The following is a 12,442-nucleotide window of genomic DNA, read 5'->3' as shown; positions in this document are numbered from 1 at the left end:
ACGTCAACATCTCCACCACTAAGCTTCCAACTGGTCATTTCATTTAGCTCTGAGCTCTTCTACAAAAGCCTTTCTTCTTAGAAAGTTAGTGAGAGTTTGAAAGAGCGTGAGTAGAAACACAACGAGGCTGTAAAGGTGGACTGGTGAGTAGATGGGTTTTCATGTTAACGTCCCCGACAACCTCTGTAGTCTCATTTAGACACTCGTTAGCAACCGCCTTTTTTAAGACACGTAAAAGCTTCAAACATCAGGAGTGGGGGATTTACTGACCCATTTTATGTCGGAGAATAAAACCTGAAAATGTCTTGAGCTTGTGTTAAAACCACAGACCTTATTTCAGACATTTAACCAGAAACACACAGGAAGTGCTAACATGCTAACATATCTTTGTTAGCTTGTTGCTGCACTGTATTTGATGGATGAAATTCCACTTTTGAATTATCATGTGTTTCCATTTTTTAGATTAAATGCTGCATTTTCTCTAATTACAACCTAATAAATCGTGGAGTGATGATTCAACAGGGATGAGGGAACAGGGAGTTCTAAAATGCTGATGTGCTTCCACAGTAATAACCAGGACTCGGATGTTAAGTCAAACATCACTGCTCCCATAATCCAACTCACCAACATCCTGAGTGTTTATTAGGATGTGAAGGTGTTTACTGAATTAAAAAGTCATAGAACAACCAGCTGTGATGTTGTTTAAGCAGTAAAATTAATGATGTCTTTTATTTCTCTCTGCTTTCAGTCACCTGGATAATCATCACCTGTGGGACCCCAATGAGTTTGCTGTTTCCTGCTTCAGGATCATCATGTACTCCATCCAGGTACAGTACACAGAGTTAAAAATATAACATCTTAAAAACATTTCCACTTCGGTTTTGAGTTTTAAATCCTTCATTTTCATGGTGTACCCTCCTGCACCTGTCTGACACCTTGGCGAGCTTATCCACCCAGCAGCGTCCGTGAAGCCTCTGCAGGCAGACGGCAGCTGATCTGATGCTGGTGTTCACACTGTTTCCAATATTCACTCTCACTTTTTTGACACCCCTGCTCTTTCTGCTTCTCAGGCAGCTCTTCCTCTTTCAATGTGTAGAATATATCAGACATGGTCTTGACCCTGGCAATCGTCCATGTCAAAGTCCGTTCACTCAAGTTCTTGTTTTTTCCACTGGCAGGCTCAGATTGTCATTATAAAGGTCTGACAACATTATGATAGGATTCCTGCAGAGACAGAGCTTTTTATTAAAGAGTCAGATCCTTTTTGTTTAATCAGAAACATCTCTATATATCACTACCAGACTCCATTGACAAAAACAGGAATTTTCGTGTAGCTGCTGGAATAAAACTGCCTCCATCTGTTAGTGTGTCTGTGTTACTGTGAGACTTTCAGTGGTGGAGGAAGTAATCAGATCCTTTATTTAAGTAACAGTACCACACAATAACACAAACAAACAAACACACTGAGGCTGCAACTCCAGTGTTCTGCCTGATAAAGTTTGTGTTTTTGTCAGTGGAGTCTGGTACTGATCTGGCAATATTTCTGGTTAAACAAAAAGGATCTTACTCTTCAATAAACAGGTCTATCTCTGTAGAAATCTTATCTATAATAACAATCTATCTATCTAGCAACATATTTAATAGATAATACCTAAGAACATTTAGCTTTGATTGTTGTATGTTTAGCATGAATATTTGATGCTTTCGAGTCACTTTAACATTCCTGTACTATTAAAACCTCATAAATGACCTAAATTATGAAGGTGATAACGAGAGTATCTTTTCGTATCCAACAGAGGACAAATACATTTTACACTGATGCTGATTTAGAGCAACAGCAACTCAGAGCAGCAGCTCCTGTATGTTTTACCTGCAGACTGCTGGGACACTTATTACTGCTGTCAATCACATTCTCCAACACACATCCTCTCCCTCTCTCTGTCCTCTGTCTGTTTGTTTAATTGCTCGCTCGTCCAGTAGCTCCCAGGTGACACAGAGGTGCTGCCACAGATAAAACACAATCAAATGGTGATGGGGTGACAGGAGTTGGTGACAGAGTTTTGTCTCTCTGATCTGTCCGGGGGGAGGTGGGAGGATTGTATCTGTCTGCCAGGAGACAGTGTTTGTTTGAGCTGAGTGACGAAAAACAAACACACCCCAGGTTTGTCCTGCAGAGACGCATTCTAACGTCCTGCTGCAACGACGGAGTTTGGACCATTTTTTTTAAAAGAAAAACGCTGATGGACGATGTTGACATTTTGAGGTCCAGCTGCTCCAGGAAACTGATGTAAAACATGAGCGATAAAAGTCAGGCTTCGCTGTCAATATTCTATCAAAGAAGGAGCGACACAAGAGCAGGAAATAGACCACAATGCATTGTAGTCATTTCACTTTCAAAGCACTCCAAAAAACTAAAACAGAAACAGAAAATATGGCTGGTTTCTTAACCTCCTGAGACCTCCTGCATCCTCATAGGAAGATGTAACATTTTGGATTTGCTGCACCTTATGCTTAAACTCAGACCTGTTGTCCTCGTTAGCGGACACTTTTTTGTGCAATTGAGTGTTAACAAAGTCACAACGCACCCAACAGTGTAAAAACAAGATGGCGGCAATCTCTGTCTCGACATTCTACAGCCGAGATCGCAACAAAAGAATCAGAGGAACGAAACCTGATCAGAGTTTCTGGTTGAAACTTTTTTTCTGCTCAGTAACATTTGTTGCTTGATATGACTTGATATGTTTTCCAGGCTCAGCACTCCCACCACGTCATCCAGCAGGTTCTGAACCACCTGGACACCCACAACAAGACCACACCGCGGGTCAGAGCCGGGATCGTCCAGGTCCTCCTGGAGACGGTGGCCATCGCTGCCAAAGGCTCAGTGGGTGAGTTAAAAGGACCCGAGTGGTTCCCACTGCAGGACTTTAAATTAAAACATTCAGGCAGCTAATTGAGGAAATTAATGAAATGATAACCAGTCATTTATCAAACAAAAATGTCAAACTCTGTCTGTTTCCTTCAATGTCAGGTTACTTTTTAATGTCATTAAAATTTAATGTCTTTGTTGTTTGGACTGTCGGTTGGACTCCGTGATGGACATTTTCCAATAGTTTGTGACATTTTTAGACTAAAAATTGTCTTAAAAAAACAACATATAAATTCATAATGAAAACTAGATGGACACAGACCTCCACCAAGGCCAATGTCAAACAACATACACCAGACTTCAGAGAAAGAAATTCAGATTAAATGATCCTGATAAAATCCACTAGGTTGCTCCATGGTCCGCTCCGTCCCTCCACCGAGTCTGCTGCATATCAGTTCAGTACTTTTTGTGTAATCCTGTTGACAAACAAACAAACAGACACAGGTGAAAATAAAACCTCCCACTCTTTATTTAGCCAAGTAAAATCGTTTTATTTACAGACAACAGGTGCTGAGCAGGATCGTTGGAGCAGCAGGAGGCTTGACATCACAGATCATTTGTTGATTGACCGTGAAGTTTAGTTGTTTGTGGTGTGTTGTTTAAAATTAAAATATTAAGTTATTACTCTAAAACCCTTAAAAAACAAAGATATTTAATACAAAAGATTAAAAAACAGCAAATCTTCACCACTGAGGAGCTGGAACGAGGTTATATTTATCGTTTTAGTTGTCATTAACTCAAACAATTAATTAGTAACATATAACAATAACTGCTGTTTAGTTTTCTGTCAATCAACTAATTGTTTCTGTGAGTGTTAATCAAATGTTTCTATTACAAACACACGTGAAACGAGTCTGTCTCTTACGCCTCTGGTTCACTTAATTAGTAATAATTAGTTGTACATAAATAAGCTGTTAATATAAACACCTCCCACTCCAAAGGAAGATTCATATCTGCAGTCAGATGAGGAAAAACAGTCAGAAGAAACTGAAGATGTAGGAAAACCAGCCGGACAAACACAAACAGAATCACTGCTTTCTGAATAAATTAAGACATGAAGAAATCACCACCTTATTTAACTTAATTCAGCGTGAAATGGAGGGTTAGTGAAGTGAATCTGAGAACAATTTCAACTCATTTGTTAGTGTAGATTGTGCTGTTTTTTTGTATTTAACTCCTATAACCTGTGTTTTACTGCCTCCACCTGGGAAAAACAAAAAAAAAAGGAATGATTCAAGAGTCCAAAAGAAGCGATGTGTTCACCTTTGAGAGTGAAAACACGACCACTCCTCCCAATCTGTGGCTCGGTACAGTATAAAGATGATGTGGTGTTAGATTCAGGCTGAGTATAGAGATAGAGCAGTTTCTACAGATGTTTCCCCACACACAGACCGACCTGTTGAACGCCTGGTATTAACAAGCAGAATAACAGCAGAATAAACTGATTATAGAATCGAAAAATTGGAAAAACTGCAGCACAAAGATTAAAAGGTGAAGCGGGAGCAAACAGAAAATAAAGCTACTTACGTCAGTGGAAATAAACTTTGTTTTCCTGCACAAAGACGACCAGAATCTGACTTAATTAAAGATATTTTTAGATGTAGAGCTAAATGAAGGTGTTGATAATGTGAGAATGTTCAAGGAGGCTGTGAAGGAAGGAGAATACTAATGTGTGAGATTTCTTCAGAATGTGGATGTGCAGATGTTTGTTAATGCCGGGCGAACAAAAGGTCTCTGTTTAGATCAGCATGGCTTAATGTTTTTATCCAAACATACACAGAGTGACTAGAAATACAGAATCACCTGTAATGATGGACTATAATCCAACTGCACAACCCTGCAGTAAATTAAAGTGTCAGTTCACCCAAATTACTCCTTTAACCATAGAACTGACGCAACACAAACATTTCTATCAACTAAAGCTTAATTTTAAAGGGTCAGTACACTCAAATTACATGTTGATTTGTGGTGGTGTTGTATTATTAAATGTCTTAATGGATAATTTTCAAGAATAAGATCCTTTTTGTTTCACCAGAAACATTGCTATATATCACGGTCTGTCAGTGGAAAAACCAAGGACTTTAGTGGACGTCCATTGACGTGGACATTTGTCCTTCATAATTTAAGCAGCTGTTATGCCCTCACACATTTAAAAATACAGCAACATCACAAATCAATTTGTAATTTGAGTGGATTAACCCTTTAAAATATTAAGTTTTCAATGATAGGGATGTTTATCTTGTTCTGGGGTTTCTATTTTTCTCATCATCCAGTAATACTGTGTTTTAACTTCCAGACATGATAAAGTCGTGGTCTTGTAGCTTAGAGTAGCACAGTGATGTGATGTTGTATACCTCAGTAGATTAGAGTAGATTCAGTGTTAAAGGAGCATTTGGAAATAATTTTTTTCTGCAGTTAAATGAGTCGAGGCCACAGGCAGGACAACCGGCTCACCCATAATCTGAGGTGTTGCTTCCTGTGCCAGAGTGAATTAGGCCAACACAGTCTGTTACACTGTGGACGGTGTTTTTCTACAGTTCATCTCCATGTTTAATGGACGTACTTCTCTGGGAACCTCTAATGAATCATTTAAAATCTCACTCAGTTCAGTTTTTCAGTCTGATTTCAGTCTGACTTTTATTTAAACTCTTAAAGCTCTGTAACCCAGTAACTGTTCAGTCAGTACAAACGATCCTGTGCAGCAAAACACTGCACAAATTCTCATAACTTATTTATGAATTCTAGTGAAGATCTCAGTTTCTACGGATACCAAATATGTAAGGTTGAAGTTTGGGCACAAAACAATGAGAATATTTCCATTTAATGGAATAATAATGCAGTAACCACAGTCTTTGGCTTCTGTGCAAATGTCAGGAGGAAGCTGATACAGACTTTATATTAAATTGTCAATGTGGAATAAGATTATTTTTTTAAATCCTTAAAGCTACATCACTGGAAATAAAAAGGAGAAACTGGATGTTACAGGGTTACTTGATGCTTCCAAATGATAGAAATTATTTTTATTGGCAGATTTTCTTCTGAAAGGTTTGACTCTCGTCGCTGCTTCACAGAAATATTGATGGTAGTTTCCCTGGTCTGGTTGCTGTTGAGAGAACAGTTCCCCACTTAGTTTTAGTTTTTCATTTGTCCCAGCTGGAAACCTCTCACAAGTCACAAGTTCCTGTTTTTCTAACTTTAATCTTTGTCTTTTATGGTGGCTGTTTGTTTGTGTGACTGCAGGTCCGACAGTGCTGGAGGTTTTCAACACTCTGCTCAAACACCTGAGGATGAGCGTGGACTTCGAGCTGGGCGAGAGCTCAAGGAGGAACTCCAGCACCAGCGTTTCCTCCGGTCGCGGCAAAGAGAGCGAAGAGCGGATCGTCCAGAACGCCATCATCCAGACCATCGGTATGACGGACTGTTACCTCCTGTCCTTTACCTTGAAGGATTGGTCCAGATTCTGTCTAAAGAGTGGAGGAGACTTGATCATGGTCTGGTTGGTAATGACTTAAACTGAATGTGACCAAAACTGGCTTCCTCCCACTTTCTGAGTGTGAATGGTTGGTTTCTATGTTTCTGTGTGTTGGCCCTGCGATGGACTGGTGATCTGTCCAGGGTGTACCCTGCCTGTTGCCCAATGTCGGCTGGGATCCCCATCCCCAAACCCACAGTTACTGAGGGAACTGAGACTGAGTTGATGAACTATGAGTGTTTAGGTTCTGTTTTTGACGATAGGTTGTGTTTTCAGGCTGATGTAGATGCCATTTCTAAGGAGGTACACCAGCGTCTTTAATTCTTGAGAAAAATGTGGTTTGGGAACCTGAATCTGGCCAATAAGAACAGGTTTTGTTGACTTGTTAGAATGGCCAGTAAAGTTATTGAGGTAAATCAAGCACAGCTTCTTGATCTCTACATTCCTAAACAAGGCCCGTGCCATACTGGACTGTACTGACCATCCTCTGCAGAAGGAGAGCCGCTAGCTTCAGGTAGAAGTCATAGAGTTCTAACTCATTTGACTGAAAGACTCTTTTGTTTGCACTGCAGTCAGTTGGCTGAATTTGTACAGATCAAGGTGCTGAGCAGTTTTTTGCACACTCTACAGCTCAGGCTCATTTGTCTTCATATGTAGTGATGTAGCACTGTATTGTTGTTCTGACTGGTATACTGTATTTTATGTTGTATTTATGATGGAATGAATGTGTTTTTTAAACACCAAACTTCCCCAAGTGGGGTAGTACAATTTGACTTGGTATCAGAGTAAAAAGAAGGGAGGATGTGTTTTAACCCTCCTCCAGTCTTTGCGTTTGAGTGCTGACTCATCCCTCGTCTCTCTCATGCCAGGCTTCTTCGGTGGAAACCTGCCAGACTACCAGCGAGCTGAAGTCATGATGTTCATCATGGGCAAAGTGCCAGTGTACGGGACCCCCTGCCACACCTTGGACACCGTCAAGATTGGGTGAGTCACACATTCATTATCCAACGACCCTGGTGGTTTCCACATGCTGCTGCTGCAGCCAATCAGCTCACAGCTCCCAAAAGCTCCCTCAGCTCCACAGTTTAGCTCTGAATGTGCTGGCCCTGCCTCGTCTTTTCTTTCCCAGTTTAATCACAGAGCGGTTCCTCAGTTCTAAGACTGGTTGAGGAGTCTTAGGTAATTAACCTCTTGGAGGTGGTCCTGAAAGTCAACTCCTAAGCCATTCTCTAGAACTGAGCCACCACTTTGGATGAGAAGTAAAACGTAAAAAGTCCAGTCACCTTCAACTCTAGCACCATGATCTACTACTATGATCTGGATGACTGAGAACCTAGTATTAAGCGGACCTTTGGGCTATACAGTTCTCAGGGTCAGAAATCTAAATATAACATGTGCAAAACATCATGCTAAAATGTCCCAGATTTATATGTAATGTTAATGTATTATCCTTAAATCATCAGTACTGAAACACTGGACTGAAACACAGCACACACATGAACACACATGAACACACTCTCCCTCTCATCCAAAGTGAATTGTGTCTTAATCTGTCCTCACTTCACCTCCTGGACGTCCTGCAGTGAATGCAGCTCCCAGGGTCACTGAGACGACGGCTGGTCTTCTTCCAAACCAAAAAAAAAAAGAAAGAAAAGAAAAACAAGCTAATCCCTCAGGCCTCAGGGGTGCAAGAGCAGATAATCCCAAATCAAACGCACACTGTCCTCCTCCTCCTCCTCCTCCTCACAGACCAACAAGCTTTCTCTCTCCCTTCCTCTCCTTTTCGGGTAATTGCCAGAGAAGAGAAATTTGCTGCAGATTGTCAGTGTTTCTGAGCAGAGGTCAGTTCACTCACTCTGCATTTTAAACTGTCAACACTCGAGACTTGTTGGACTGCATCTGATGTGAAAGATAATCAGGATTCTTGGTTCCTTATACATAGAACAAATGCTGTATGAATGTGTGTCAATGTGACCTGTAGTGTAAAACGCTTTGAAAGGTCGACAAGACTTTCTCGACTGGAAAAGTTCTATGTAAGTGTAGCTCATTTACCATTTGATTGGCCAACGTGTTGTATGGCTGCAAAAGATTCAACCCCCGTTTGCAGTCGAGTCCTTTTTATTCACAGTCTGTATCGTTCTCCAGGCCTCAGTTTTAACACCTCTACTGCACCAATAAAATGTCTTCATTAAAATAAATTAGGAAGCTGGCATTATGTTTTAATAATGTTGCTCCACGGTGGTCTGAACACAGCCTTTGAACCCTGTGAATACAGTCTAGAAAATATATAATTACTGCAACTAGAGAAGAAGAAATCTGCAACGTTTTCTGTTTCTGTCCTTTGTCCCTCAGGCATCAGGGAACCAAGAGGATTCAGACCATGCTGCTCAGCTCCCTCATCATGGTGAGTCCTCCTCTTTAACCCGTCTGAACTGTCTGATGAACAAAACTAGTCTGTCCTCTGATCTGGGGTCAGCAGGTTGTTCCAATATCGGATCAGACTGGAACAATCTGAAGCTAATGTTTGATTAACGTAGCATTTATTTGATTTAAATTAAATCACCTCAGTGATGGATTCCACACAAGGGATGTTACAAGATCTCACGACATTTCTCGTCTCATGAGACAGTATCCAGCTGCAGCTAGCATGACTGACGAAATTAGCGTAGAAGACTGTGGTCTAGCTGCGGTCCGTCACTGATTTAAATCTAAATGTAGTAAATCAAACTGTTTCTGTTGTAGAGGAAGAGAAGCTTCTAATTTTTCAGACTTTTGTTTTAATTAATCAGAGAACTTCACTCTGGCTAAAACATAATATCTTAAGCTTCTCTAACAAAAGACCTGACACTCAAAAACGAGTAAGACAGACTTTATTAAAATAATATAAAATAAAATATATAAAATAATAATAATAATAACCTCTTTTTTATTCTGTATTTATTTATATTTTTGAGTTAGAATACACTTCACTTTCACTTTCACTGAGTCTTAATTATTTATTTGACACTGTCCGTTTTCGAGTTCTGACTTTACAGAGTTAACACCTGAAGTCTCCATAAAGATGCTTCCTTAATTATCTGCTTCAGTCACAGACCCTCGACTCACTGAGATGAGGAGGCACAGGTGGCATCAACACACCCAGCAGTGAACACACACACACACACACTCTCTTGTTTTCCCGCAGCATCGTTCATGTGCGCTCACACTGCGGTTTATCGCGGCGTCCGCCTGTCCCCGTCTCCCCTCGACTCGCCCCCCCCCTCGCCACCACCTGGCTTCTCAGTGCAGCTGGAGGAGAGGTGAAAGGTCAACATATTTATATCGCCATGCAGCTGCAGATGGGGCTGAGCGCGAGGGGAGGATGGAAGATGGAGGATGGCGGTGGTGGGGGTGTGTGTCAGTGTGCAAGCTCCTCTGACTCTGCAGACTGTCGGGGTAAAACCCGGATGTTTGAGAGCTGCTCATCACAGTGAAGACTGAAGCTGAATCAGTCGCTGGTTCAGTCAAACACAAAGCACAAACCTGAAAGAAGTAGAAGTCAGTGTCCAGTGGTTTGGATGACCCTCATCAGACCAGTGACACATGACACAACCTGTTAATTGCCAAAATGGGAATTAACTGTAAATTTATAACAAAGAACTTAAATGTAGTTGAAAAAAAGAACCTGTTGCAGCATAATCTTGGATAAAATAACCAGATTTAATGTAAATTCAGTTGAATTTCTCCCCTGCTCTGGTCATTCTTCCATCACATGTACAGATCATCCACACCGCTGCATCTGAGCCCACAGACGACATCCAGTCAGTCTGGATCAGTATATTAAGTAAATATTTCTGATCTGAGCTATTAAAGTTTAATAAGAGCCAGTAAATCAGATCAGATGCTAAATTTAAGCTAGTAACACCATTCCATTGATACATGAAGAGGCTAGCTCATGCTAGCTGATGTTAATGTTTTTTATCAAAGTTTTACTCACAGAAATGACATTTAGATAAAAATGTATTTACACGTTTGTCTGTTTATTGTTTGTATAAATTACCTCAAATTTACAGTTAATTTCTGTTAATTCTCATTAGAAGTTTCTAGACATTTACCAGAAATTTTCCTCCCCTTTGCAGCTGTAGACACGACACGGCTGGTGTTTGTTTCCCTTCAGTCTGATTCACCTGTTGTTGAAGTAAATTTAATTTAATTATGAGTTTTCAATCTTTAGATTAAGTTTTTTAGACAGAGTTCACGCTGGTTTTGGTTCCTCAACTTCTTCTGTTGATGAGAAAAATTAGCTTTAAATGGTTCTATTAGACATAAAGCTTCAAGGAAAATGAAATGTGCTATAACAACAGCATCTAGCAACTAAATTGAGGCAACGCAATCCCTGCAGGTGACGGTGACTGAATAATTGATTTGGACAAACTAAATTAAATATCTATATAAAGTACTGTTACATATACTCATGGTTAGGTAATAAATATTTTATTATTGGTACTGGTATTTCATATTATACCAAGGTCTCAGCCCCCCGTTCACACTGATCATAATTCATCATATCAGAGTCACGTAGGAGAGAGGTCAGCCTTCAGTCACTTTCAGCTGCTTGTGAACGTAACATTTCAGCTCTGATGAAGTGGTGTTTCTCAACGACCCTGCCTGTGGATTAATCACATCATGCTGTGATAAGTCGGCTCAGTCCCACTCTCCCCCTTTTCTCCCACCTCCCCCCACTTCCTCCTCTACCTCAGGTAACCTCCGGCTTCAAGTCTAAGTCCATGGCAGCTGCGTTGCCTCCTCCTTTCCTGGACCCGCTCTTCTCCATCTCGCTGATGGAGGACAGCGAGCTGAGGCAGCTGGTGCTTGAGATCCTGCACAACATCATCGATCGCCATGACAACCGCGCCAAGCTACGCGGCATCAGGTACAAAATACGCCCGTCAGGCTGCGAGTGAACAGTCTCAGTCAGAGGCTCAGATGATGGTTAATAAGTCTGATCTTTGTGTTTCAGAATCATTCCCAATGTTGCAGCGTTGAAGATTAAGAGAGAGAAGATTTCCAAGCAAGACGTTGCATTCATGAAGAAGGTAAAACATTTACGTTAGTTATGATCTTTCTGCAGAGATCTTTGTTCTTATCCTGTAAACTAAGGGTCTTAAAGGAGCAGGGGACAGACGGGGGGGGACCGAGGAGAACCAAGCACGCTCTCTCTGGATTGTCACGTGGAACAAAACGCTAGCCAATCAGGAAGCAGCTGACTGAAGACAAAAACACAACAAACGAGACGTTGTTGTCTGCCATGTTTGTTTTCTCTAAAGTCATCAGATGTGGAGTTAGGAGAGTCCAGACTCTGGTTGTTGGTGCTGAATCTGTTAGTGTGTGATGTGGCTGTTTTGGTCTTCCCTCTGCACATCACACACTATAAGAACAATGTGTGAAATCTTTCGCTATCTGAGTTCGATATCATGAGTGTGCTCTCTCACATTTTCTAAATCAGCTAAAGATTTTAAAATTCCCCTCCTTGTTCTTTTCTGATGAGGACTGTCCTGATGGCAGACTCAACAGGGTGCGTTGGATTTCACCTGCTAGATCACCTTCAGTAGCTCCTTAAAGTTGATGTACAGAGAAAATGAAAACATCACAAGACTAAAGGTTTTACACTATGTAAGAGGTCATCAGACCAGCTGTCTTCTCTCTAACTCAAGCAGAAACAATTAAGAATATAACGTCTGCAGAAGTGATTCCATTATTAAGTCGTGGTTGCATCTTCGAGCCATGACATTCTCATCCAGCGAGGTCTTGGAGCTCATTGACCCTGACAGGAAAAGCCCGGTCACCATCAGCCTGTGACATTTCCAAAAAGAGGCCCACAGTTTAAGTTTTTCACCTGTGAATCACACCTGCGCTGTGACCTTTACCCACATGTCAGACACCTGAAAGAGCAACCACAGGGCTGGAAAACATCCAGAGCAGTGGCTCTTATCTGCTGTCAGAGGTCATTAATGGCGTCTAATTGTAATTCATTAGAGGTGAACGGGAGTCATTGGCCTTCACTT

The 12,442-nt window shown here is 41.0% G+C and overlaps 1 protein-coding gene across 3 annotated transcripts in view; it reads left to right on the top strand.

Annotated features, from left to right (window-relative positions):
* The window catches only part of efr3a (EFR3 homolog A (S. cerevisiae)), a 106,476-nt gene that overhangs the window by 75,241 nt on the left and 18,793 nt on the right, over positions 1-12,442 (top strand). For all 3 annotated transcript variants that reach the window (XM_018674929.2, XM_051069776.1, XM_018674928.2), the window contains 7 exons: positions 749-827; positions 2,750-2,885; positions 6,167-6,334; positions 7,268-7,382; positions 8,751-8,802; positions 11,138-11,310; positions 11,398-11,473. In XM_018674929.2, the coding sequence (XP_018530445.1) occupies positions 749-827; positions 2,750-2,885; positions 6,167-6,334; positions 7,268-7,382; positions 8,751-8,802; positions 11,138-11,310; positions 11,398-11,473 (799 nt within the window). The remainder of the gene's footprint in view (positions 1-748; positions 828-2,749; positions 2,886-6,166; positions 6,335-7,267; positions 7,383-8,750; positions 8,803-11,137; positions 11,311-11,397; positions 11,474-12,442) is intronic.

This window comes from Lates calcarifer, linkage group LG4, assembly GCF_001640805.2.
Source record: "Lates calcarifer isolate ASB-BC8 linkage group LG4, TLL_Latcal_v3, whole genome shotgun sequence".
In the NCBI taxonomy this organism is placed as follows: Eukaryota; Metazoa; Chordata; class Actinopteri; family Centropomidae; genus Lates; species Lates calcarifer.
The sequence above is the reverse complement of the archived record's forward strand: the minus strand, read 5'-3'. Positions and strand labels throughout refer to the sequence as shown.